Source organism: Rhinolophus sinicus, linkage group LG07 (assembly GCF_036562045.2).
Source record: "Rhinolophus sinicus isolate RSC01 linkage group LG07, ASM3656204v1, whole genome shotgun sequence".
Classification (NCBI taxonomy): Eukaryota; Metazoa; Chordata; class Mammalia; order Chiroptera; family Rhinolophidae; genus Rhinolophus; species Rhinolophus sinicus.
In genome coordinates, this window is record NC_133757.1 from 644,034 (window position 1) to 671,483 (window position 27,450).

Genomic DNA, 27,450 nt, shown 5'->3' on the forward strand with positions numbered 1-27,450 from the left:
CCTGCCTGTGGCCGCACATAGCACGGAATCCGGAGACGGCAGGCGGTGCCGTCCCTCTTCTCGCGGAACCCACTGAAGCCGCCACGGGATTCTCCTCGGGTTCTTCAGTGACAGTCAAACCGGCAAGACCCCAGCAGCAGGAGAGCGTCGCCACGCTGTGGGGTCTTTCCGGGAGGGGGTCTTTCCGCAGCTGTGGGGCCCACAAGGGCGACCAACAGTCAGGAGCCACAGAAAGACAGGTCGTGAAGCAGGAAAGCCCAACTGTCCCTTCTTCACAATCAGACACGCTAAATAATTCAGAGTCTCAGGAGATTTTTAAAGATCTTAAAACTCAGGTCCAGAATAACTTCAGGTTATAAGTAGGGCTTCCGTCAAATAAGCACGTGAGAGGTCCTCCCAGCAGCCCCTTCCTTCTCACATGTAATCATAACTGAGCGGCATCCCGAGCAGGGTTCAGTGTCACTCCCCCCTCCAGGCCTGGTGGTCCGCAGGCTGCAGGAGAGGACAGGCCCTGAGAGCTGGGGACGCGTGCGAGGGCCCCTGCTACAGGCAAGGCTGATTCTCCAGGACGGCTGTGATCAGGTGGGGGTGGGGGACATTTTCTCCCAAGGGTCTGGCTGGGAGCAGTGGGGGACAGAGCATCCCCTGGGGAGCAAACTCGCCCTTTCCGGCCGTCCAGGCACACCGCAAGCACTGGCCACTGGACCCTCACCTTGGGGGGTGTAGGTGCCCAGGGCCCCTCGCCCTAGGGCCAGTGCTCCCCAAGTAAGTACCCACCTCACACCCCCATCCCTCTGGCCCCCACCCACCCATGGCTGGAGCCAAGGACCACCCGGTCACCCCAACAGCTTTCCATGCTGCCCGCTGCAAGTGGTCAGCTGCAAACCCCAGGGCTGGTGTGAGCTCAGAGGGTGGGAGCCAACAGTTGTCTGCACACGAAGCTAATGCACATCCACCTGTGGGACGAGGACACCGACTCTCCCCCAACACAGCGCCCACTGCGCCCAGGAAGAAGGCAGACAAGGCCGGACCTGCAGGGCTGGGAGCAGGAGGTGGTGTGGGCAGGGAGGGGCAGGGCCGGCACCCCTCTGACCATCCCCGTCACTAGCTCAGGCTCCCCAGAGAGGCTCAGTGCTAAGCTCACCACAGGCCCTGCCCATGGTCCCCAAATCTTCCTGTGGCCGTGACACACACACGCGGGAAAACGCATAAGGGCTACACACACTTGGTCTGCCCTTGGGTCACACAGGACACCCCAGCCTCCACATGGCCCCCAGGGTTACTGCGATCTAATCGGCACAGCATTCCCACTGTGGGTTACAGGTCACCCCCACCACCCACGCCCCCCGTAGTCCCCCCCACACACCCCCAAGCAGGAGCGCTGGGGCCAGTGTGGCGCCCACACAGTCCAGTCAGGAGCTGGGACGGGGTGGAGCCGGGCCCCCTGGTCAGACGCACTCTCTTCCTACTGAAACGTGTGCCTGCAGAGAGCACGGGCTCAGCACGCTTCCCACGTCACACCCATCCCTGGACTCGAGCCAGGAGTGTCAGCCACAGGTAAGTCTGCCCCACGCAGCACACAGGCAGGAAGCGGGGCCTCCTGGCATCTCCCTGACCCCAGGTCTCCCCATAAATGTTATCTCAGATGCAGATTAGAATAAGCTTCAGAGTGATGGGAGTTCACCAACAGAACTCCACAAAGCGGTCTGGGCCTGTGAGCGCAGCGCCTGGAGACCGGCCACAGTCAGCAGTGGCTTGTGATGCTGCTTTTGTCCTCAGTCTCTGCAAGGGCAACGGCCCCGCCTGGTATCACCTGCAATGCCCCTCACCCCCACTCGCCCTCCTGGGCCACAGCCCCCCACTCTCCCTCCTGGGCCACAGCCCCCCCACTCTCCCTCCTGGGCCACAGCCCCCCCACTCTCCCTCCTGGGCCACAGCCCCCCCACTCTCCCTCCTGGGCCACAGCCCCCCATTCTCCCGCTGCCCTTCCCAAGCATCCCCAGCCCCCAGGGTCCACACAGCTGGAACCGGCTCTCCCAGCTGCAGCTCTCAGCTCTTCAGCGGGCTCACATCAGTTTGGCCAGTCGTGACCAGTTTCGGGGCAACAGGCAGAAGACAGCAGACGCCAGCAGCGCCCACCCAGGCAGCACACGGAGGTCTCCGTTCTGAAACGGGAGTCCCGCTGTGGGAGGGCGGCCAGCCCACCTCCTCTGGGCACAGGAGGTGTGAGCTGCAGCAGGACCAGGCCACACACCTGTCCATCCAGACGTCTGCTTCATTTAGCAGGTAAATAATGCTCAAATGTAATGCAGACAGGCTCATGTGCTAAGATAGTCTAGAATATTCTAACACGCATACCACTAGCCAGCTGAGTGAGAGGATAAGTGTCTGCACCATGTACCATTTAGGCCCCCAAAGCAGGTGGAGTGCCGGGAGGGAGATGGATGGAGGGGCAGGGGGGACGGCCCAGCCTGGACCTTCTCCAGCCACCGAGGCCCTGGGCAGCTGCCCATAGCAAGGGGCTGAGGCGAGGATTCCTGCCGTCTTTCCATCCAGGACTGGGTCCTAGCACCCAGGGCACTGTCTGGCACTGACCCATCACCTCGTTTTCACTCACGCTTTACCTTGCAGAGACAGCCAAACCCCACAGACTTGGAACTGTCCACTGTGACCCCGGGGAGGCACATTCAACCAGCAGAGAGGTGCCAGCCTTAGGAGGAGGGCACTGGACACGGGTCCCGCCTCTGCCCTGCAGGACGACCCTGACGTGGTCTTCATGGCTGTGCACACAGCCCGGCATCTGCCAACATGGCCGCAGAGATGGGCAGAAGCCAGGCCACTGGGCAGGGGCACACGAAGTAGCTTGGGAGACAGCGAGAGCGAGACGGCATCTGGGGTGCAGGGAGAGCGGTAAGTAGTGGGCAGCCCCAGAGAAATCGTCCCCCAACGTACCGTGGAACCAGGCAGAGAGCAGCCACACTAATCATGGCAGATGGGCCCCTGGCAGCAAGTGTGAGAAAGAAAGACAGGCAACATTTTGGGGTCTCCTACACCCCAGGACCCTGGCTGCGCGACCGCAGGGAACTCAAGGCCGCTGGGCATGAGCGGGACGGGCGGGCGGGCGGGCGGCGCCCGTGAGGCAGCTGCTTGAGTTCCTCCCTGGCTGCTCCTCGTCAGTGTAAACACAGAATTCCAAATAAACAGATTTCCGCGGGGAGAAGCCTAGAGGCAAATTCACGCGGTGCTTGCTGTGCTTTGGGAAGTAGGCCTTGATGGCCTCTCCCCGTCTCCCTGGTTCCCAGATAGACTGCGGATGTGGTTAGACGGCTTTGCTTACTAATTTTACAGTTTCGAGCCAGATCGACACGCTGCTGGCAACCTCCATTCAGGGCCCTTCCTGCTGGTTCTGTAGGTGCCTCTGCCACCATCCCCCCCCCAAGTGAGATAATGGGGCGAGTGCCAGTCGCACCCTCAAGGCCACCTGGGACAGGCCAGTCCCCTGTCAGCTCCAGGGTTTTCAGATGGGCCAGGCTGGCAGGGCCCGGGCCAGCGCCAGGCTCCAAGGAAGAACGGACATGTGTCCACACCATTCAAAGGAGCCCAGACAGCGGCCATGGGCCTGGACCCAGCTCTGCCAGGTCTTACTCCTCAACGTGGTGGCCCTCAGGTAACATTAAAACTGACAAAGGGGCTGTTACAACTCCAGAACACAGCTGTCACCAGGCACGTGCTGGACAGGAACTTCACCTGTTGCACCTACACTTGACGCCATTTCACCCCGTGGGCCTGCAGACACAGTCCCATGCCACACCTGTCACTGTGGGGTCCTCTGTGAGGTTCCCGGACTGGAGCCCCCCCGACAGCAGTCACACCTGCCAGTCACCCCCATGCCCATCGACCAGGGCTCCCGTCTGCCCAGACCTGAGGGCACATTTCACAGACGCCTTTAAATTAAAGGGAAAACCAGCCGCCCAAGCCCCCATTCACCTTCCTGTGCAGCCCCAGGTCCATCAATAAACAGAAATGACGGCCCGTCCTCAAGGGCTCACATGACTTGTCTCCTGGGCCCAGGCGCTCCTACTGCCACCAGGTGCAAGTGGGGGGTGCGGGTGGGGGTGCTTTCAGGCAAAGGTGCTGGCCTCAGTGAGGACGGTTTACAAGACTTCCTGAGTCAGCCGCATATAATAAAGCATTTTAAACAAAACCGGAATTGTTTGTAACCAGACAGGACTGATGACAATCCAAAAGGAAAAGGTGCAGAAAGCACCGTGTTTCCCCCAAAATGAGACCCAGCTGGACCCTCAGCTCTAATGCGTCTTTTGGAGCAAAAATTAATACAAGACCCAGTATTGTATTACATTATGTTATATTATATTGCATTGTATTATATTATATTATATTATATTATATTATATTATATTATATTATATTATATTATATTATATTATACTATAGTTCAGACCTGGTCTCATCTTAAAATAAGACCGGGTCTTATATTAATTTTTTTCTCCAAAAGACTCATTAGAGCTGATGGTCCGGCGAGGTCTCATTTTCGGGGAAACACGGTATCAGAATTTAGCACCATCTACTGTGATTAAAACTAACCAGATCTTTTCAGACGTCCAACATTTACAAGAATTTCAAAAAAGAGTACGGATTAGAATGTATCATTGCAGTTTTTATCGCCTCACTTTTTGCAAATACGTGCAGAAAGTTTACACATTTAGGGCAATAAAATTTCAGTGCTCAGTATTTTGCACAAAAATTCTTAGTAATTTGCTTGAAATGAAAAACTCAGGCTTAAATTACAGATACCTTAATAATTTTGGCGATTTCATGGAGCTGCTAGGAATGACTTAGGAAATATACAACTCTACTACAGTATTGTGAAAGGGTTTCGGGAGATACACGCACGTGGATCGGTGACCGGCCCTGACACAGCCGGGGCCATGTGAGCTCCAGGACAGGTGTGTCCTGCAGAACCCGTGTTTCCAGACGCTGTAACTGAACACTAAGCTAGCACAAGGACACTCCCAAAGCGGGGCACAGCTCACAGCGTCTTTTCTCGGGAAGCTCTGCATTTGGGGAAAATTAAGCAATACCTCTGAAATAACCACATAGTGACGCAAAGAAGCTGGAAAGTCGGCTGGACCACACATCTTACGCCTTCCCCACAACAGAGCGTCCGGATGGACGTGAGCTCCACCTAGACCCTGGCTGGACACACGCAAAGACTGTCTGTCGTCTCCCCAGAGCCTGGCATGGTGCTGGGACATGACAGACACGTCAACACCTGTGCAATGAATTTACTGAGCTTTGCTATCATGACTGTGGTCTGTGTGTGTGCAAGTGTGTGTATGCGTGAGCGTATGTATGTATGTAAGCATGAGTGTGTGTGTGTGTGTGTATGTGCATGTACTACTAACAAAGGTCTCCTCTATGCCAAGACTTTTAATTCTTTTGGTATTTTTCTGTTTCTTTTCTTTTTGACATTTAATATATTTTATCCATTTCCACACGCAAATTTTCCACATCTCTGAAATCAGCAGCTGCCTTACCAAGAGGCATCTTGATTACATTCAGGCATTGGTTTTCCTTTTCCTTCCTGAGAAGTACAGAAAATAACAGCATGTCCCACAACTGACACTCCTGGGTCTGATGAAATCTGGTAAATCTCTAACCCAGTTATAACAGAATCTGCTGGTGTGAGAACTGCAGAGGGGCTGCTGCTTTGCTTCGAGCAGGGCTACACACTGCGTCAGAAACACACTGAAAACCCGTCTTCTCCAACTGATGAGCCACGTTCACCACACGCCAAGCTCACATGCTTCTGTGTCTCTTTCTACATTCTAACATGTCTCACTGACCTCTCTCTTTTTCCTGTTTTATTGAGATTAAATGGACTTGTAACACTGTCTGAGTTTACAATGCACAATGACATATATTACAGTCATGGCTGCATAATGACGTTTTGGCCAAGGCAGCCCCCACCGATGGCCGTGGTCCCGTCAGATCAGAGGAGCAGGACAAGTCCTGCCACCTAGTGACATCAACACATGACTCGTGCGTGTGCGGTGCTGGTGTGAACACACCTACTGCACTGCCTGTCGTGTGACGTGCACCCCCTACCACCAGGCGCAGTGCATGACACTTGATGATAAACAAGCATGTCACTGGTTTATGTGTTTCTGTAGTTTCTTCGCTATCTTACAACGTCCTCTCTCTTCTTATGAGAAAAACAACATGCCACTCATACACACGTCGTGTCTACTTCGTGCCTCGATGGCATTACTTTCTCTTGTGCAGATTTAATGTCATGCCGTTTTGCACAGTGACGTGCTGTACAGGCCGTAGCCCAGGAACAGCGGGCTGTGCCATATGGCCAGGTACGTGGTGTGGGCTGTGCTGTCTACGTTTGTGTCTGTGCCTCTGTGATGTTCGCACGACAACAAAATCGGCCCACGACGCATTTCTCAGAACGTGTCCCCGTCGGTAAGTGGCACATGGGTGTGCCGTGAAACGATTGAAGTTAGTTAATATCAATCACCTCATAGTTAGAAATTCTGTCCTTGTGATGAGAACTCCTAAAATCTACTCTCGTAGCCACTGTGAGGTGGACAGCACGTGTGGTGACTCCGGCCATCTGCCCACACCCCTGGGCACTACTTCCACACGCCTCGAGTCCCACAGCTTTGTGACGCATTTTCTGTATCTGCTAAAGCAGTCCCCTCCTGTTACTCTTCATTCTCAGAATTTTCCTGGTCTCCACTTGCGTGTCCATTTGCCTGTGCTGTAGAGATGTGAGACAGGGGCCAAGAGCCCAGCTGTTTGCAGATGTGGACATACCCACCCAGGGGTGACTCGGGCTCGGTCCACCGGCCGCTGCAATCATGCCTCCCTTTGCCAGCTGGCCCGGGGCGTCCAGCAGCCGCCGAGAAGAGCCCTGGGAAACCTGGTGTGGCTTCCGGGAAGATTTCCTCCGACAGGAAGCTGCCCGGGAGCTGGAGCACCCCAGCCAGATCCTGTCTGCAAACACCACCCTCCAGCAAAAGCAGCAGACTCCTTGGAGGCCCGGCCGGGAGAACACGTGATGAGCTGCCGACGCGGCTCGTAGTAGAGCCGGAAAGTCAGGACGTCAGAGAGCAGCCGGGTGGGCATGTCCGGGAGCTGAGGCTCCCAGGGCCCGAGCCGGGGAGCAGAGCAATAAACAGGGTCGGACGTTAGCCCACGAGTGGCATGAACGTCCGGTGTCCACACTAACAGAGATGGACAACACAGTGAATAAATAAATGCGGAGAGTTACCGAAGAATCCCTAACACCCAGATGCCCCCGGCGGTGCAGCTTGGTCACCCCGAGTGGGGTCGGACCTGGTGACTCCTCTAGAAAAGTGTCCTCAGGCACGTTCTCCAGAGTCTGGCCTCAACCCCCATCCCACTCACCCCACATGACAATGACAGCACATATTGTGCCCACAACTAGTGGTTCCTGGTCTGCCACTGCTCAGCTTAAGAAAAGACTGCAGCCTGTCTCTGACCCAGGTTTTCTCTTCAAGGATGGAAAACAAGACAGAGAGCGACAGGATCAATGTTTAAGGCCTTTGCTCATCCCGAGCGAATTCCAAAACATGTTCCCAAGCCCTTGGAAGCCTTCTGGGGCCAGTGATGTGTGAGGCGGGCGTGCACAGAGCCACCATTGTGCAAGGGACAGGCAGGGCCACATGCAGCAGACACCCACTCACACACCGCCCACGGGAGGAGTGCTGCAGAGAGGCAGCACCAGGGGCAGGGGACACAGCTGACCAGCCCAGACAGCCACTGCGGGCCCAGCTGGCCCTGGTAGCCCAGGGTCCCAGGCGGGCAAACCAGCCTGTGGATGACAGCCCATAGACACTGGCCCCACATGCTTGCTTTGAAGCGTTCTGGTAGTGGACTGGATTTGGGGTGACGGAGAGTGACAGCTGTCTGGTGAGTGCAGAAGTCACACGTGAAGCGTGACAGGAGCTTGGGCAGGAGCGAGTGGCCTCGGCGCTGCCCCGCTGGCCTGCCCGCCCACCACCCAGGAACCTGCCTGGGGCTGACACCCCTTCAGAAGGAACCGAGGCGCAAAAGCCAGGGTCAGGGTGGGAGGGGCCCTATGGGGAGAGGAAAGGCAGACTGGCTGCCGGCTGAGGCCACACTCAGGGGACAGAGGGGGTGGGAGCAGCAGTGAGTGGGGGACTGTCCACTGGGGCAGGGCAGCAGGACTCCCACAGGGACGACAATGTGCTTGGAAACCAAACTTGGAAACCGAGTCACAAGACATTCAAGTCTGTAATTTGTTCCCAAAACAAAAATAAACAAAAACGGGTACGACCAGACAAGCAGGGCCAGGAGTAGCTCTTATGTTCCCATAGCCGGAAAACGGGCTACCTGAGCCTGCAGCCTCGGTGGTCCCGATGGTAAGAGGCGTCGAGCCCCAGACCAGCCCGGCATCCTTCCCAGCCGCGAACTGCCACGAATCTCGGGCACCCCAGAGCTCTGCACGTGGGCACCAGGAGCGTGAGAGCTGGTCCACACACGAGCACAGGATCATACGTCCCTGCCACTTCCTGCCAGCACCGTTCACATCCGGCTCAAACGGCAACACTCCCGACCCGTCAGTACAGGCCCCACTACCCCTCAGCCTGTGGGAGGCTCCCTGGCAAACCTCCAGGGCTCTCAGCTGGCAAGCAGCATGCAGGTACCAGGGCACCAGCACCAGCCCCAGGAGGGCACCCTCACGGCCGAGCAAAGGGCAGGAAGGCCCTGTGACAGCTGACGGCAGGAGGGGCTTCCTGGTGCGTGGAGATGGTGCATTAACTGCTGGGACAGCTGCTCAGAGAACCCTCTTTCCTCGGGAACACCATCCCTTGTCCCCTCCTGCAGTGGGTGTCACTGCCCTTCTCTTGAAGGCTGGAGAGTGGAATGGCCAGGCCAGCCTCCTCTGTACCCTGTCCCGTTCTAGGTGGGCACAGGCTCCCCAACAGGTGAAGCGAGGCCCCTGTGGCATCCAAACCAGCTGCGGTTGCCCCAGCCCCCCTGCTGGGGAGGCCCTGGAGCATCAGGAGGGGCCATGTGGTTGGAAGGTCTCCCAGAGCACAAACAGGAGGACACAGAAGGCACGCTCTGGGGCTCAGGGGAGGTGGCTTGGGCGCCGTGGGCAGCCTCTGGGAGGGGCCCAGAAAGAGGAGAGGAGCCTGCGGGGGCTGGGGGTGGGGGACTCCTGGCTCCTGCAGACGCTGGGGGCCGCCCTGCAGGCTTTGCACTACAGCCAAGCTCCTCCCAGGTCAGCAGCTGGGGCCAAAAGTCCACGATCTCGCCCTGGGCCACAGCACCACCGTGTCTGACCCAGAAGCAAGGACCCCGCCACGCCTGGCACCCCACTCCCATCTGTGACGCAGACTCGGGAGGGACCCAGGGACAGGCGAGCACTTGCACTCCTTGCCAGCCCATGGGACCCCTCTTTACAATCCACGCTCTGCTCTGTCCCTCACTCCCTGGAAATGAAAGTTACAGCCTCACAGAGGCTGTCACTTTACCATTCACATATTTTTAAAACCAATGTACACTAACGAGTGATACACGGAAAGTAGTTTGTACTATAACAGGGCCTATTTACATGTGAACTGTTAAATTCACACACGCACATGCGCAGTCTCCATCTTGGACCTGTAAAAATCCCAGCAAACACCAGCTTTACAAATGTCAAGAACGTGAAAAACACTGTGTCCCATCGCAGGGCTCTCGGTCTCTGCGGAGAACATCCAATGAGACAGAAGTCATGAAAATGAACATTTCCATGCTCTGATTCTTTTTTCTTACATTTCAGCCTCAAACATCTGGTTTCAGACTGTTAATGACAAGCTGTTGGAAAAGAATACTTTGAGCAAAAGTATTATTGTCGCGTAGGGCGACCCTAATTTAAAACTGGGGCACTTCAAACACCTACAACTCAGTGCTGGCAGGGCGGCGGGGGGGGGGGGGGGAGGTACAGACACACCGGGTGACATGACATGGGCTTGGTGGCAGTCAGGTGGCCGGTGGCTCGGCTCCTCCCAGCTCTGCGCCTGGCGGCAGCAGGACCCACGCCACCATCCCTCTGTCGCTGCAAGTTCCCTGGGCTCCAGCCCCAACTCTGGATGTCAGGAGGCCGTGCCTGGCACCCATCTCAGCAAGGGCAGGGGGTGGGTGTGGGGACAGCAGCTGTCAAGAGCCGCCAGGCGGGTCCTCTGCCCAACAGCAGCAGCAGGCCCCCGGAGGCAGCATCAGAGACGGCCACGCCTTCCCTGGGCCCATGAAGCCTGACCCTGGGCCCTTCCTAGGAGCCGCCTGTCTTTACATCGTCCTTTTCTGATTAAACTAGCAAGAGTCACTCTGCCTACTACGACCAGAGCCCCGCACTGACAAACAGCTAATCCCGCAGCATCTTCCAGGCCCCACTGTAACAGGGCTGCCCCACTGCTTGCTCTGGCACAAAGCCTGGTTAGGTTGGGATGGTGCCACTCCCTGGGGCACACTCCAGTCCCAGTGAGCATGGCACAGGGCAGAGCTCTTAGTCTTGGGGGGGGGGGTCCCTGTGGAACCAGTGACCATCCCACATCCTGGACGTGGACGCCTCGCTCACCATGGGAGTCAAGATTCCACTCTGCTGGAAGTCCCCCGAGGTGAGGGCCAGGGCCCGGCATGTCACCTGGAAAGGTCCAGGGCTGCTGTCGGCAGAAGCTGAGCCGCCACGCCAGCCGGGCCCCACGAACGGCCTGGCGACCGTCAGCTTTCAGCTCAGGCTGCCTTGGCTCACCCCCAAGGGCACTCCATGACCTTGACCTTCAGGGGCTCCTGGCAACTCAGCAGCAGCAGGGGGGCCACCAACAGCCTTATAGGGAAAGAAAAAAGTGGGGGACACTGACATGTCAGTGATTCCACAAAATGCTCCATTTTTCACGCAGTTTGTCCTGCTCACCCTGGTCAAGACAAGGCCTTGGAGAAGCAGCTTGCTCCTCGGCAGCCACGGAGGTGACCAGTCAAGGCAGCAGGGGCCACACAGACGCACGTGGAAGGACCCCAGGGCTGGCGGCCGCTGCTGGCCCTGACGGGTTGAGGCAAACTGCCCCGAAGTCAGCAGTGTCCACACGCCCTGGGAGCCAGGACCGGCCGCAGATCACACTCTGGGATCTGACAGGTAAACTGAGCTTGTGCCGTGCGGGTTAATCCAGGGCCAACCAGAGCATCTGGGCTGCGCTGGGGGCGGCTGCACGACAGCTGCCAAGTGGGAAGTTCTAAAGAACGTCCTTCCCAGCTCCGCGCCTGAAGATGGGCCCACGGACGTGCTGGTCTTCCTACTGTTGGCCACAGGTCAGGAGGAGGCAGCTCGCCCGCGCGAGTGCAGTGTGCTGGCCGGGACGCGCTGGCCACGTCCCCACATGCCCAGGGCTCGGCGACGGTATCGGCTCAGAGGAGCGGCCGCTGGAGGCTGCCTCACGCCTGCTGCACATGTATTCAAGCAGCAAAGTCGAGGAACCTGGAGGGGAACCCCCACCCGGTGCCTGGTGCCCGGAGGAGACAGCCCAGAAGTGTGGTCGTACAGGAGAGCGCACCCAAAATCGGCCACACGCCACTGTGTCCACACAGGTGACTGAGGAGAAGGGCAGCTACATCGGCCTGTCACCAAAATGCAGTCTCTGCTCGGGAACAAGTGGGAGGAAAGTTCGGGGTTGATCAAAAACAAGGAGAAATAAGGCGAAAGACAGAATGAAATTCCCTCACCAAAGGTTACAGCAGTGACGTGATTTTCAGGAAAACCTTCTGTCCGATTTAATTCTAAATGCAGCCAATACAAAAAGTAGGAAAAACAGCAGAGAAAAATAAATGAAACCGAAAGTTGGTCCTTTAAAAACAAAACTGACAAACCTGTCGCTAGACTGACAAAAAACAGCAGCCTCCAATTACTGAAACTGGGAATAAAAGAGCAAGCACTACCACCAACTTCACAAACAGAACGGGTTACGAGGGAATGCGCTGAACCACAGTGGCCAACTAGGCAACCTGGACAAGACACACACTTCCAAAAGTAACTCAGAGGAAATGGGACATCTGAATAGACCTGCAGCAGATAAAAACAGTAGGAATAACTTAAACAAAAGAAGCGCAAGACTGAAACCTACAAACATCACTGAAAGAAATTAAAGTGGATCTAAATAAATGAGACATCTGGACTAGAAGGCATAATGCGCAATCCCTGTGGGAATCCCAGCGGTCCCCCCGGGGGGTTGACGAGCTAATCCTAGAATCCACGTGGAGCTGGAAGGGACAACAGCCCAAACAATCTTGAACAAGAACAAAGCTGGAGGATTCCCACGTCCTGATGTCAAAACTTACTACAGAGCTATAGTCATTGAGAGAGAGGTGCTATCACAGGACAGACGTACAGATCACGGGGACAGGACTGAGAGTCCAGGGGCAAACCTGCGTGTTTCTAACCAGGGGCCACAACAGTTCAGTGCGGGAAGAACAATCTTTTCCACAAGCATGCTGGGACAACCAGCCAACCTCATCCACGGAGACAGCACCCTACCTCACACCGTATATAAAAGTTAGAACAGAGCGAAGACCGAAATGTAAGAGCTAAAACCATGTCTCAGGAGAAAAGATAAGGGTAAATCTTTGTGACCTTGGATGAGGCCCTGGGTTCTCAGATACGCTACCTGAAGCAGACCCAAAAAAAGTAGATAAAGTGGACTTTATCAGAATTTAAAATGTCTGTGCTTCAAAGGATACTATCGAGAGTGTGAACAGACAACACACAGAATGGGAGAAAATATTTGAAAACCATCATCTGACAAGGACCTAGTATCCAGAGCATATCAAGAAAAATTCAACAATGTTTCTTAAATTTGAATGGGCAGAGAATCTACATACATCTTCTCCAGAAGAGACGTACAGATGCCCAACAAGCAAACAGAAGACACTCACAGCATCAGCGTCTATTGTTCGGGCCGAGGGGAAACTGGCACCCCCTCCAGGGCTGGTGGGAATGCCAAACAGTGCAGCCACTTTGGAACACAGTCTGGCAGGTCCTCACAAGGGAAACTGTGACCATGTGACCCAGCAATTCTGCTCCCAGGGACGTGCCCAAGGGAGGGCTCACGCAGAACTGTCCCCAGGTGTCCACAGCAGCACTGGTCCTAATAGCCAGATGTCCATCCCTGAGAGCAGAGCAGCACAATGTTGCCCACCCACCGAGACCACGTTCAGTCATAGGAAGGAATGGAGTCTGACAGCCAACACGGACGAGCCGCAAGCCGCTGGGTGAAGGCATCAGACACACAGGACGCATGCTGGTTCCATTTTTTACGAGACATCAGGACAGGCAAATCCATAAAGGCAGGAGGCAGGCTGGTGGCTGCCAGGGTTTGTGGGGCAGGAAGAATGGGGAGCGAGTGCTAAGGGTACTGGTGTCTTTTACAGGAGATGAGAATGTGCTGGAATTGGACAGGAATGACTACAAAACCTTGTGAATATACGTACGAAACACTGAACTGTACACACTAAAAGAATGACTCGCACGGTACCTGAATTCTGTCTCGTTTTAAATCTGTGCAGCCCATGCAGACTCCCAATGGAATGTCTTGCTGTCCAGGGCGGGCCCTCGTTCGGGGCCGTAGGGGGAGATGCAGGACGGATGCCGACTCAACCCCTGACAGCTGTGCCAAGGCCAGACGCGCCGTCCCACGCGTGGTGACAGGTACTTCCTCCCAGCCCAGAAGGCACTTCGCCCCCCACTTATACCACTTCAGCAGTTCAGAATCAGAAGACCACGCAACAGCGAGAGGAAGGGGACTCGTGATGGCACCAGGGTGCGGCCAGCACAGGGGCCCACAGAAATGCACGCCTGCCGGCCAGGCTGCTTCTTCTACCAGCTAAAGTCTCAGTGGCCACGTGTGTGTTCAGTCACCACTGAACTTTTCATGCATGGCAGGCGAGGACCGGCTAACTTTCCAGTGACAGCAAATGTGTGGGAAGAGTATGGGCTGCCTGAAAGCAGGGAGGAATCCCGGGGCCCTGGGGTGCTCTGCCCAGCCTGGCCGGGCCCCCAGGATGGCGGCTGGGCAGTGGCTGCCACGCTCTTGACAGAGACCTGGAGTAAAAGGCCCCTTTTAGGCTGTGACCCCGCACACACCCATCTGTGTCAGACAACTGACACGGCACCAGAGCCCCGGGCGGCCCTCCCCTCCTGGCAGCCACTCTCGCTCTCACTCACATCTTAGCTGAAGCGTGGTCTGACCCACCACGATGATCCCACGAGCCGTCACGGCCTGCGCCCATGGTCACCTCAACTAAGGAGCTGACAGTAACCTGGAGCCCTCACTCCACAGCCGGACTCCGAGGAGAGGCTCTTCCCGGGGGGCGGGGGGCTTGCTCGCAGCAGGGCCGCCGTCCCATGGTACCTGGCCCGAGCACTGGCCACCGACCAGGCGACCAGGGACGGAAGTTCACGACGTTGCACGGCTCTGCACTGGCCAAGGCTGCCCAGGGCTCAGCTGAGGACGTCTGCACACAAGAAACAGAACCGCCCACAGACCAAGTGAGGACCACCAGCCATCTCAGGAGGGAAGGCTGCCCGGACCTCTGGTATCAGGGCACATGGAAGAAAAGACGCAGGGGGTGCGCACACGCTGAGCCACAGAACAGACGGCTCGGTCGGGAGCCCTGGCACACAGCACTCTGCATAGCCACGTGAACGCAGTCCTGAGAAGGCCCAGGACCCTGTAAGTCAGTGCCAGAGGACCCAAATGGAGCCCTTCTGCAAACACTGTGATCAGTCATGTCCTTATCAAAATAGATCTAGTGATAACATAGATACAAGATCTGTAAGGACTGCACAAGTCTACAATAAAAGTCCTAGAAACGCCAAGAAAAAAGTCTCAAAAATGATACTACAAGTAACCAGGTAAATGCAAATTACATGACCACAGGTGTCATGCTACATCCACCTGAGTGGCCACACTCAAAGTCTGCACTCTCCAAAGTAGTCGAGATGCAGAACAGCCAATGGTTGTGCACGTGTGTGATGTACACGCAAAGACGTCAGATGACGTGCACATGTATGTGGGACCCCACGAACGTGACTCTGCTTGGACACACTGCACAGCAGCTGGCACCGGCCCGAGAGAACCTGTTCTCCAACAGGCACCCAGGGATTCCATCTACGTGCCCGGGAGGCGAGTGGAGGGCTTGGGGCTCAGTGCCTGTGACAGCAAGAAACGGGACGCACTGTCACTGCCATCGGTGTTCTGTGAAGACATTTCAGCACGATCACTCAGGGGCTGAATGGCCACAGCAGAGAAAATGCCAAGTAAATCTCACAGTGTGAGGGGGAGACAGAAAACACAGGACAGGACAGGGTGACTGGCACGTGAGCGCGCTGCTGGCGGGATCTATGGATTTAGTGACCTCAGCACAGGGGACGCAGCAGCCTGCATGGGACAAGGACGGGCTGGCCCGGGGGTCCCTGTGCTCCAGGATGCCCAGATGCTGAGACAGACATGTGCATGCAGGGCACTGCTTCCCATTCGGGACAGAGCAGACCCAGCACATGCATGCAGACCTGGCAGCCGACAGGGCGCCAGGGGCACACGCGAGCCCAGCAACGTCACCCGACTTAGGAACCGGACTTTCTTCATGAAAAGCAACAAGCTGCTGGAGTCAAGTTCCAGGAGGTAAGTTCGTGTTTATTCTCTTACAAAATGTGAGAACTCAGCGCCTCACCGTCGCCCAGATCCCGAAAGCAGCCACTTTCAAATGCTGACAGCACCGGCTGTGCCTGTGCTGGCTGCGTTCAAGTTCAAATGCCATGCAGAACATGGCCGAGGCCCCCACAGGCCTTGTGGGTCCCTCACGTGATTTTCTCATTATAGGAAACTGTAATTATCAAGGTTATCAAGGCTCACAAACCTCAGTATTCTCCCAGAAATGAGGATAAATGTTTAACTTTCTCCCCAGGTGGGATTTTATTGTATTCAAGAACAGAGACGGCAGGTACCCGTTGGTGCCTCTGAGGTTGTCGTCCGCGGCTCCTGGGAGGTGCTCCACAGCGGACCCCTCTCAAGGGCCATGCCGGGCACCTCTGGGTACCCCCCCAGCACCCATCCTCTCTGACTGCATTTCCCTGAGGGGCTCTGGGTTCCTCACCCCAAGCCTGGCCCCAGCCCCCTCTTCCCCTTCCGGTCTGACTCACTGATCAACATAGCAGGTCCGGAGGCCCGAGCGAGCGTGCAGGAGGGAGCTGGCCATCTGTGCTCTGGGCCCACACCCCAGGGGGACAAGGGCAGGACCCCGCAGCTCAGTGCATCTTTCCCAAGGCTGCAGAAGTGGGGTCCTCAGTGGCACCCCCAGTGTGCACAGGACAGGGGTTCGAGCACAGTCGGCTTCCGCCCTGCCCACGCTGGCCACACAGCTTCCCAAGCAGGCCTGGCTCCACTTCCTGCCTCTGCTCCTGCCCGGAACTGACCCCAATGGCCACCCCTTCCTTACGTCTCTGGTAGCTCCCATGCTCTAAAGCCTTGGGGCTCTGGCCCTGGCTGCTTGCTCTAAGAGGCCATCAGAGGTCTCCATACCCAGGGCACCTCTCAGTGTCCTAAGGCATCCTCAGGGCCGTCTCCTGCTGTGCCAGGCTGCCCAGGTGCAAGGGCCCCTCTGTCCTAAAGGTGGGCTGTGCCTCATCCCGGGGAGACCAGGAGAGCAGGAGCCCCTACCTCGAAGGGGTACAGCCCTGAGGACGTGCAAGGCACCTGGGACCACAGCTCTGGTCTGCTGGCTCCTGGGGCTGCCCGGGGCCCCACTCCTTGTACCCCCAGCTTGGCCTTCTTGAAAGTGCCCTCCCCAGACTCCCAGGATGCCCCTCCCAGGCCCCTGGCCTCAGCCCAGGCACCTCCCTTCTGTCTGCTTTATCCTGCAGACCCTCTGTCTTAGACCAGGACTGACGGGGGAGGCATGGGAGCAGGGAAGGCAGCATATACGGGGTCTCGAGGCCTCCCCCAGGGGCCTGCTCCCAGCGCGAGGCCGCTGTGCCAGCCAATTTAGAGAGTGGTGCTGGGAGCATGGTATCGGGACGCCCCAGCGCGCTGCCTGCTGTGCCTCCAGCCCTGAAAGGAGCCCTGCTCCAAGAAGGTGCTCACTAAACACGAGTGGATGGAAAGCCCAAGGCCACCGGGACCGGATAGCAACAGTCCCTAAAAATGAGCTCTCCTGGCCCCTCGTCACACATACACCTGCAGACACTGCCACGGCTGAACCTGGGCAGCACAGCAGAAGCCCCCAAAGCCTGGAGGCTGGGAAAGGGGGGCCCACCAGGCTGGTCTGCATGGAGCCCCAACCCCCTGCCTCAAGAACTCCCCTCTAACAGCCCCAAGTGTCCCCCAGGGTGACACGTGTAAGGACAGAGCTCTGCAGGGGTTCAGAAACATAGATGGTCCCCACCTGGCCCTGGTGACCATCTCAGACAGTCACCAAATTGGCCACCGGGAACTGCTTTTGTTTCTAGCTTGGTCAGTCTCCACAGCTCACCCCCTCTGCTCGGAGCATTAATAGCTCACACACGCACACACACGCACACAGTGCACACACATGCACACAGTGCACACACATGCACACAGTGCACACACCACATGCACACATGTGCACACATGCACACACACGCACACAATGCACACACACGCACACAATGCACACACCACATGCACACACGCACACACATGCACACAGTGCGCACACACGCACACAATGCACACACCACATGCACACACGTGCACATATGCACACACACGCACACACGTGCACTCCCCTCTCCCACCTGGGCTACGCATGGCGTCTGCCGCCTGAGAGCAGCACCAAGAGTAAAGACGGCGTTACAGCAAAAACAGGAAGTTGCAACAGATCTGAAAAACTGTAACAGTGATGAAGGAGAAAATAAAAGCACCACGTGTGTCCCCACAAATTTGTTTGTTACTTGAGCAGATGTCATACTTAACAGAATGACTCTATCTGAAAGTAAGCCCCAGGTGACCCCAAATCGCCCCAAATCACAACACAGCAAACAGACAGTGCTCTGTGCTCAGGTGTTAGACGTTTGCTAAACTGGACAGAGCAAGTACCCACTGATGCTCCCCAGTTCAGCCTGGGACCCAGAACAGGTGCAGGGCACCAGGAGGCATCTTTGGGCAAACCAGGGTCCGTGGGTCTGTGTGCACCTTCCCCTCCCGGCTGCTGTCAGGCTCCGAGGACGCTGCAAAAGGAGCCTCCTGAGCATTGGAGAAACCAGTTCTCGGTCCACACACACAGGTTCACCCATGGGGTCAGAGCTCCCAACCCAACTCCCCACTCTCAGCACTTACAGAGCCAGCAGGTACCCACCAACGGTCACCCAAAGGCCTAAGGAGGCAGGGCAGGGTGCTCGGAGCTGGGGTCCGTGCTGGGGTCGGGGCAGCTGCCCCCACACACATCCTCAGGACCCCATCCTCCTTCATCTGCTCTGTGGACCCTGAGACGAATGAGCACTGTGGCTGGTGAAGCTGCGACCCAACGGGACCCGGCACAGCCCCTTCCAAACAGGCAGCCCCACCCCCAAGGATGGCCAGGCCCAACAGGGAGGGCCACGTGCCCAAAAGTCTCCCTGACGGCCACCTGCATGGGGACGAGCAGTGGGTGCGAAGAGATGACCACCAGGTCTGGAAGACACAGTCCCTGGGATGCCAAGTCTGATGGAGACAGCTGGGGGCCAGGCCTGGCCAGCGAGCACGGCCTCGTGAGCCTGAACGCCTGTCACCTCCACGGTCACGAGACGGAAAACGTTTTCCCTAAATGAAGAAACAGGACCCAAGCAGTGCCTGCTCTTGTTCTTCTACTATGCAGTCGCTGGGAGCAGCGGGTCTGACACCTGCCCTCCATCATCCTGTGATGGCATCGTCCTCACCAGATGACAGCCCAGACCAGGACAGCCACGTGCCTCTCTGGAAGGTGACAGACCTGCTGGCCCTGCAAGGCTCAACTTCACATCCTGTGCAACTTCAGGAACACAGCTGCGAATTCACAGAGGTTCTCCACGCACTGGCCAGGTGAGTGCACTGTGGGACAACCACCCCACAGCAGCAGGACTCCCGGAGGAGCCTGTGAGGCCCGGACCAGACTAACAGCCACAAGACACCCAGGAGGAAAGGCAAGGGGGAGGGGGTGGGGACAGCCCGGTGAGGGGGCCGTCACACCCAATGGCTGGGAGGAGGGAGCTCCCCTGCGAGGCACTCTGTGCCCCAATCAGGGTTGGTGTCCAGCTGTCCAGGGCCAGGGAAACCCAAGTCCCTTCCTGGGAGCCCTGCCTGCCACTGCCCTCTGGTAAGGACCGATACCGCCAGAGGGATCCACACCTCTCCCCACCGTGCCCACCGTGTGGAGGACTGAACGCCCCCTCCGCACACTCTGACGGGTGGTCTGTGGACCTGGACACGATGGGGCTCAAAGTTCTTCTGATTCCCTACAGCTGTGTCCACTCTGCGCCCACACCCACCCAGACCCACAGATCCCACCCCTGCTGCTGTGGGCCAGAGGCCAGCACACCTGAATGGGATGTCATGTGATGAGAGCCACACCAACAGGGAAGACTAATGTGACAAAGGCACAAAGCTTGTAATCAATGCAGGGTGGGGAAGCAGAAGCCGCTACACAGAGCTGGTGACAGGGAGCTGCCCCCCGAAAAGAGGGCAAAACCCTGGCTGCCTGAGGAAGGGGCTCCCGACAAGAGGACTTGGGCACAAGTACAGAGAAGGGACAGCGCCTCCTGTCCAGCCACAGAGGCCTGGCGTCACCACAGATGCCGGTGCGACACGACAAGACCATGCCATCGGCCACAGACACGGAAAGCCCACGCTCAGGGCAGCGATGGGCCACCCAGGCGGCCTGAGCACAACTGAGCTGGAGGCCCCCACCTCAAGGACGCCCTTGGCAGGGACGCGGGGCACAGGGACCCTGCACGGGAGGGGCCCAGGGCCACCTGACATCGCCAACGCCACACACCTGCCTGGGCTTCCATTCCTTCCAGTACCTGTTACAGCCATCGTGCCAGGTGTCATTCCTGCCCTCCTGTCACACAGACTGCAAGAGGGAGCACACGTGATAAAAGGCAGAGCTGAGCCCAGCATGCACACTTTCCTGTGTCGCTAAAGGTCCCCACAGACCCTGGCGTGTGGCCTCGCACTGGGCATTCAAGGGGGAGTTCCCCTCCACCAAGCCGTGGCCCAAGCCGTGCCTCTTGCTTTTACCTCTCCCTCCGTTTCTAGAATAACTGCTGAGAGGTGGGGCAGAAAGGCGGGCTGTCCAAGCCCGGGCCAGAGAGCCTTGAAACCAGAGCCAGGCCTGGCCCCCGCCAAGGGGAAAACAGCGCCCCCAACCTCCAGGTACAGTCCCAGACACCAGCTCCCATGCTCGCGTCCAAGCCAGATGAGCCAGGAAGGCCTGGGGACAGGAAGTGACCAGGGCCAGCGTGCAGACAGATAAGGGGGTAGATTTAGTGTGGGCTTCACGGTGCCAGGGTGGTGCTGACGGGCAGGGCTGACAGGGCAGTGCCAATGGGCAGTGCAGATGGCAGGGCAGATGGGTGGTGCCAATGGCAGTACAGATGGGCAGAGCAGACAGTGCTGCAGACAGAGGTGCACATGGGCAGGAGGTCGGGGAAAGTTAATGCAGCCAACAGGGCATTCTGCTCAGACTGGGAGGGAATGCAGCCTTCAGTCCCCTCCCCACCCCCAAGAGGGTTCCTAGGCCTTGTCAGGACCTTGACGACCTGAGAAGACAAGCCCAAAGTCACAATGACCCATTAGTAACAGGCTGGCCACCCACCCAGCCCTGTGTGGACCCCCCCACCAACTGGACCCATTCCTGGAACAGGCCACCTCGAACAGCAGACCCCCTGCCACCTGCCGGCCCACCAGCCCAGGCAGAGGCTGAGGCGGTCGGTCAACGTTTAAGAAGTCATCACAATATAGTCCCTTAGTGAGCCCTGCCGCGCCCCCAGGCAGCCACCCCCTCCATCATGCCCTCTCCCACTCCCGGGTCAGTGGGCTCCATCAGGGCAACCCGCTGCAGGCAGGCCTGGTCCCATTTCTGTAACTTCCAAATCCCCCAGGCAAAGGCCTCTTCCCCGAAACCTGGCCAAGGCTACCGCAGGTGGACCCCAGGGCAGTGAGGGCCCCTCCCCCTCCCCCTCCCCCTCCCCCAGGAAGGGCTGGAAGTCTACTGCAGGCCACGCGCTGATGGGTGCCCTGTGAGGGCATGCAGGCCCCAAACTCAAGTGGAGAGACTTTCTTGGGGACGTGCCACCATGGCATGACTTCTCGGAGTCACCCAGGCTGAGAAACGGTAGACGTGTCACTGTTTTCCAGGGATGTCCAGCAGAATGACCTGCAGGGCTCACTTCACTGCAGTCAAACAAGCGAAATATTTAATACTTTAAATCGAAGACGTACCTCCCCCACTAGTAATGTAAACCCTCCCACAGCGGCTGGAGAAGCGATAAAAACAGGAAACTCCGCAGATGAAAATGTGAGCTCTCGGAGGCCAGCTGATGGTGACAGAGAGCACGGCCGTGACATACAGGACATGGGGCAGTAGGAGCAGGAGGCAAGTACGTATGGCTGCAAACAGGTCACCGCCATGTTGCTTTCTAATTCCAGCCACATGAAAGGCGGGCATGGCGTGATGCTGGTGGAGGGCGGGAGGAGGTATGCAGGGTGCACCCGTGGTTTCCTGAGGCGGAGGAAACAGCACCCACCCGTGCCCGACTCAGGACCACCGGCTTGTTTGATCCTACCACCGTGGGGAGGGGCGGGTCCCCATCTACAAACAGCCCCAAACTCGGCAAACAGACTAAATTCCCCAGAGAAAGCACACTGCGCTCTCAGGCCCGAGGCGGTAACACTGAATAGAAGGCTGCTGAGACCGCTCCGGTGACGGCCAACCCCGTGGGACAAGTGGCCAGGAGGGCACAGTGGGGAGGGAGGCTGTGAAGAGCCCAAGTGGCCAGCCCCCCCCACACACACACACCCCAGAGTCGCTTAGGGGCTGTGCAGACAGCGGAGACCACTGCTGCCCCATCTCTGAAGACAGCTCTGCCCCGCTTCAGGGAAGGGGCCTGTGCCCTGGGCTTTCCCAGGCGACAGCACTGCATGCCGGGCTCGGGCCTGGCCTGGGGAGTCCTCCCTGCCTCCTGGGTGTCCACATAGAGAAGGTACTGGAATTCCCGAGTCTCGGTGAGCTCCCAGGAGGTAAGTGTCTGGAGAAGGGAGGTGAGGTGAGGAGGAACGCCCACTGCAAGGCGTCCAGGCAGCCAAGAAAGAGTCGTTGACAAAAGACAGATAATAAGTGCTGGGAGGAGGTGGAGACACGGGAGCCTGGGACAGGCCAGGGCCCTGCAAAGACACAGCCACTGCGGGGAACAGGCAGCTCTCCTCAGAAGCTCAACATGGTGTCCCCAACCCCTGCAGTCACCCTCCCAGGTATGTGCCCAGGTGTCCACAGGACGCGCACAGCAGCAGGGTCCCAAACAGCAGGCGCCACCATGGAGGGCGGGTGACAAACACTGGGTGTCCAGGCAGGCGACTCGTTCAGTCCTAAACAGGAATGCAGCGCTGACACATGCTACAGCACGGTGAGCTCAGAAAACATGCCACATATGTGATGCCATTTGTGTGAAACGTCCTGAATAGGCAAATCCTTAGGGACACACAGGGGAATGGCGATTACCAGGGCTGGGGGCTTCAGGGGAGATGGAGAGAACGGGGAGGGAGGCCGCTAAGACACACAGAGTTTCTTGGTCAGGTACAAAAAATACCCTAAGACCGGCTGGGGATAGTTGTGCGACCCTGAATGCACTAACACACTGGGCCAGAAGCTTTACCTACATGCTGAAGAGTAGGGTGTGTGACTGCTGTCTCTGTAAAGCCATCACTAAACCAAAGTCCCTGAAGAAGCAGAGGACCCAGCCATTAGAGGCCATCCAGAGCAAGTGAGGAGCACGGGAACGGGTCGCTGCCCTCCAGCCCAAGGCCCCGGTGGGCCCGCCAGGTCGGGACACAGAGGGCTGGGCAGGGCTGGGGGCAGAGGGCTGACAGCGGCCAGCAGAGACCTCCCTGCACACAATGTGCGTTGGAAAAGTGAGGGAGCCCCACAGCAGCTGGAGGGGCACATGGGGTTCAGGGAGCTCTTCAAGTGGGACTCAATGAGGGCAAACTGAGGGTGCAGGACAGAGGGGGACAAGTGCCTGAGGCACTGGGAGGATTGTCAGCAGAGCCCACCGGCCTGCCCCCCACCCCGGGTAGAGGGCTGCTCAGGGGCTGACCAAGCAAAAAGGGAAGCCAGCTCAAAAGTGACATTTAGTTCCAAGTACAGCACAGGACAAAGGCAGAGTGAGCTGTGCTCTCAGAAGCCTGAGGCCGGGCTAGGTCTCCTTCCCAAGAAACAGCCTTACCATGTAAGGGTGGGACCGGCTCCAAAACATGGCCTGGGAGAAGTCACCTCTCAGCTCATTCTTAGCGAAAATGTAAAGAGCCTAAAGCTGGAAACCTTACTTGTCAAAAACTCAGCCATCTCAAGCAAAACAATTAGGTATGTAGCCCTGTCACCCCCTTCCAGGCAAAGGGTAGTGACAGCAGGAGTCTGATGGGAGTTACAGGAACAGCCACAGGGCTCTCTGGGGGTCACTACGATCCTGGATGTCACAGGCACCCCCGGCCTGGGAGATGGTCGTGTGGGTTCGGGAAGGGCACAGCTCGGACAGAGATCCTAGAGTGAGAGCCCAGGAGACCCAGTCAGAGGCTCACTCATCACAGTTATATTCGTCATAGCACAACACAGTGAGCTCCCTTTGCTGGCCTCACTGTCTCCCGAGTGAACGGTGGCACCTTCCAGAGGGTGTATGAGGCATGATGACGTCACTGTTCTGACAGCTAGTCCAACTTTCTCAGGTCCTACCTACCAGTAAGGTAGCTGCTGGTAGTCATAACCCTCAGAACCACTAACTCTTTGGGGTTCTCCATAATTTTTAGAATGTAAGAGGCAAAACTTTGAGAACCAGTGTATTGTATGTATTTACCACACCCTCGTCGGTGACATCACAGGGTGGGGAGCAACCTGAGGGGCCCTCCTTGGGGACTCCTGTGGCCCGAGCACTCTGTGGACACCACAGAGCCAGGAGTGCTGACGAGGTGAGAGCAGCCTGCAACACAACGTGCTCTGTGGATTGCAGGACGTTGGGGCCAAGCCAAGGTGAAAGTCTGTACCAGGGGCCACCTGCGGATGGGGAGGAGGTAACAAGGCAGGATTATAAGGCTACAAAAGCAGAAACACATCACCCATCACCCTGCACAAAAGCAAAACGGTATCTTCACAGTACGGTGCGTCGGTTTCTAACTCAGACACCCCTTCTCCGCAGATCTGTATCCCTCCAGGGATACAGATGCCCTTGTTTTCCAATATGCGGAAACTGGGCGGAAAGAATCCCTCCCCAGGCCTCTGCACCGCCTGAAGAGTGTTGGTCAGCATGACACGTGTCATGCAAAGACAGAGCCACCGAGCAGATCTTCTGAAACCTCCTATAAACCAAGGAATTACCACTCCTTTCACTCAAGAATTCGCTGCTGTCATCGGCCCAGCTTCTCTCCCACAAGCACAACACCAAATCTCAACCAAGGAAGGCGCCCGGGACACAGGTGCCACCGGTTAACGTCCACGCCTGCTGCTTCCATGCCAATGAAGGATGCTCCTGCCCTCGAGACCACTCCACACAGTGAGAAACCAATGGGTCACCAGCCGACACCCTCCTAGCCCTTCGATCCAAAGACGGCTTGCAGAATTAACATGTGCCAGATGTGAACATAATGCAAAGCTCCATACAGCCGTTAGGAAAAATGGAAATTCAGAGAGTGTGTTGCTAAACAAAAGTAAATTAGGTTACCCACTTCAGTGTCAACAGAGATGAGTGTGTGTGTATAGTTGAAACAACAAAAATGCTAAAACTCAGAATCAAAGATTACTGAAAAGAATGCTTGCACAGCACAATTCTTTTCCCTTTGAGACTAAAACGCCCCAGCATGCTTACTTTTCCTGACATTTCTGAGGCTCTGAAGCCACAGCTAAGGGATCTGAATCATCTGAGCAAAACCATGGGAGAGTGGCATGTTACTGGAAAGCCGAGAATAGAACGCTAAATATACAGACACACACCCATACCGGGCACTTTTGAAGAAAAAGATCAAACATGAAACTAGATAAAGTTATCTGTAACAAAGTCAGGGGGAGGTGTCCATCAGGAAAGTGTAACCCATGGCGCTGGAAGTTAAAATAAGAAATGCACAAAAATAGCGCCTACCTTTCATTACTAAAGTCAAACCTAGCCAGTACATGACTGAGCTTACTGAAGCACCTCGCCCATGGTTGCTGCCGGCAAAGGAGGGCTGGGAGGGAGGAAGGACCTCCGTGAACCTCAGTCTTGCATGTATCAGTGGTCCTGGCCATGAACCGGCCGCACCCACTGCTCACCTGGGAGGGAAGGGGAGGACGGCGCCAGGCCGCCACAGGCTCCATCTGTGTCATCACCCTTTTCTTAATCAAGCACGCCACTTGGAGCTGCATTCTGCTTTATTTGGGTTGGAGTTTAAGTACCAACAGCGGGTGGCACCGCGGCTGAAACGCCGAACTAGGTCAGCCTGGGCCTGCCTCGGAGCTCCCCTGCCTGGCCTGGGCTCGTCCCCCAGGGCGGCCTGGGGGCCTGGGCGGGAGGCCCCTAGAAGGCGAGAGCCTTGGGCCGTCAGCATCCCTTTTCTGACCATAAAGAACCCTCAGCATCTTTTTCCTTCAAGAAGAAGGAAAGTCGTCCAGGGTTTTCAACAAGAAGCCCCTTGTTTGGGAACTAGAGACACTAAGTTACAGGGTAAAGTGAGGTGCCCACAGCTCTGGGCTTCCTCAGCTACAGACAGGGAGGCCGGCAGACAGGCCAGGGGCCGGGGCCGAGGGTCAGCAGTCAGAAGTCGGCTCAGAAGCCGGGAGCTGGGCTGTGGGACCAGGGTTCGGAGCGGAGGTTTAGGGGTCAAGAATCCGGGACCAGGTTTGGGGCTCTTGGACTAGGGTGCTGGAGTCTGGCTTTGGGGACCTTGGACAAGAAGCAGGACTGGGGTTCAGAGACCTGAGTTCAGGCGAGGGGTTCAGCCTGCGGAGTTCACAGGCTGCAGCTGGGGGACTAGAATTCCAGGGTCCGAGTCCCAGGGTCCTAGGGGGCCGGGCTCGGGGCCAGGGTTCAGGGTCTACATCCCGGGGCTCAGAATCGGGTCGGGGCCGGGGTTCACTGTCCGGGGCCGGGTCCCGCGCCGCCGTGGCACTTACGTCGTCGAAGAGGGAGCCCACGTTGGCCGTGACCAGCAGCACCGCGGTGCTTGGGGCGGCCGCCTTCCCCGCCATCGTGGCCTGGCCGGCCGGCAGGGGTGTCCACGGGCCGCGCGTCAGCTGCGCCGCGGGGCGGCCCCGGGGCGCATCGCGGGCTCGGCGGTTCGGGCCGGGCCTGGCCGGGGTCCGGCCGCGCGCTCGCTCGCTCTGGCTGCTCCGCGGCCCGCGCCCGTCGCTCTCCACCCGCGCCTCACCGCGGCCCGCGCGCAGCCATTAGGAGCGCGGCCGCCAGAGTCCCGCAGCGCCGCCGCCGCCGAGAGCTGAGCGGAGGCCCGCCCCGGGCCCGGGACAGGGCGTGCAGGGGCGGGGCGTGCGCGGGGGCGGGGCCTTGGGAAGGCGGGGTCTGAGGGGGCGGGGCTGTCAGGAAGACCTGCGCGGGGCGGGGCGGGGCCTTGAGAGGGCGGGGCTGCGCGGGGCGCTCCTGTGTCAACCTGGGCCGCTTCTTGGCGGCGCTCCTGTCAGTCAGCGGCCGCCCCACCCCACCCTGGCCCGCCCCGCGCCGCGGCTACGTGCTGACTCCGCCCCCCGCGTTGCTATGACGTCACGGCCCGGGTCGAACGGCACCTCTTAAAGGGGCTGCGTGCAGCTCCTAGTCTCCGATCCGGCCACCGCCTCCCTTCCGCGGCTTGTGGTGTGCATTTCCTGCCGAGCTTGGCGGCACCCCCGGAACCGGCGTTTGTGGCCCCGCGCCTGCGGGTCTGGACCCTCAGAAGTGGAAGAAAGAAGAGGCCAGGCCGGGGTGGGGAAAGGAAGGCCGGGACTGGGTGGGGCTCAGCGCGGACCGTGCAGCCGGGACCCAGATGGGGTTCCGACGGCACAGGTGGCCGGGGTGGGGCACGATGTGCGCGGCAGGTGGGCAAGGCCCTCCGCTAGGGCGCAGGGGCGGGAGCTGAGGACCCTCTGGCCCATGCACCCAGCGGCCCCTGGAAAGGCCCCAGTTTGTAATGCTGAATG

The 27,450-nt window shown here is 57.8% G+C and overlaps 1 protein-coding gene across 2 annotated transcripts in view; it reads right to left on the reverse strand.

Moving 5' to 3' along the window:
• INPP5A (inositol polyphosphate-5-phosphatase A) overlaps positions 1-26,792 on the reverse strand; it is a 168,719-nt gene extending 141,927 nt beyond the window's left edge. The window contains exon 1 of one of the 2 annotated variants that reach the window (XM_019728303.2): positions 26,437-26,792. In XM_019728303.2, coding sequence (XP_019583862.1) covers positions 26,437-26,511 — 75 coding nt within the window. In that variant the 5' untranslated portion in view covers positions 26,512-26,792. The remainder of the gene's footprint in view (positions 1-26,436) is intronic. The other variant, XM_019728304.2, reaches the window with a different exon arrangement.
• Between the last annotated feature and the right edge of the window lie 658 nt (positions 26,793-27,450).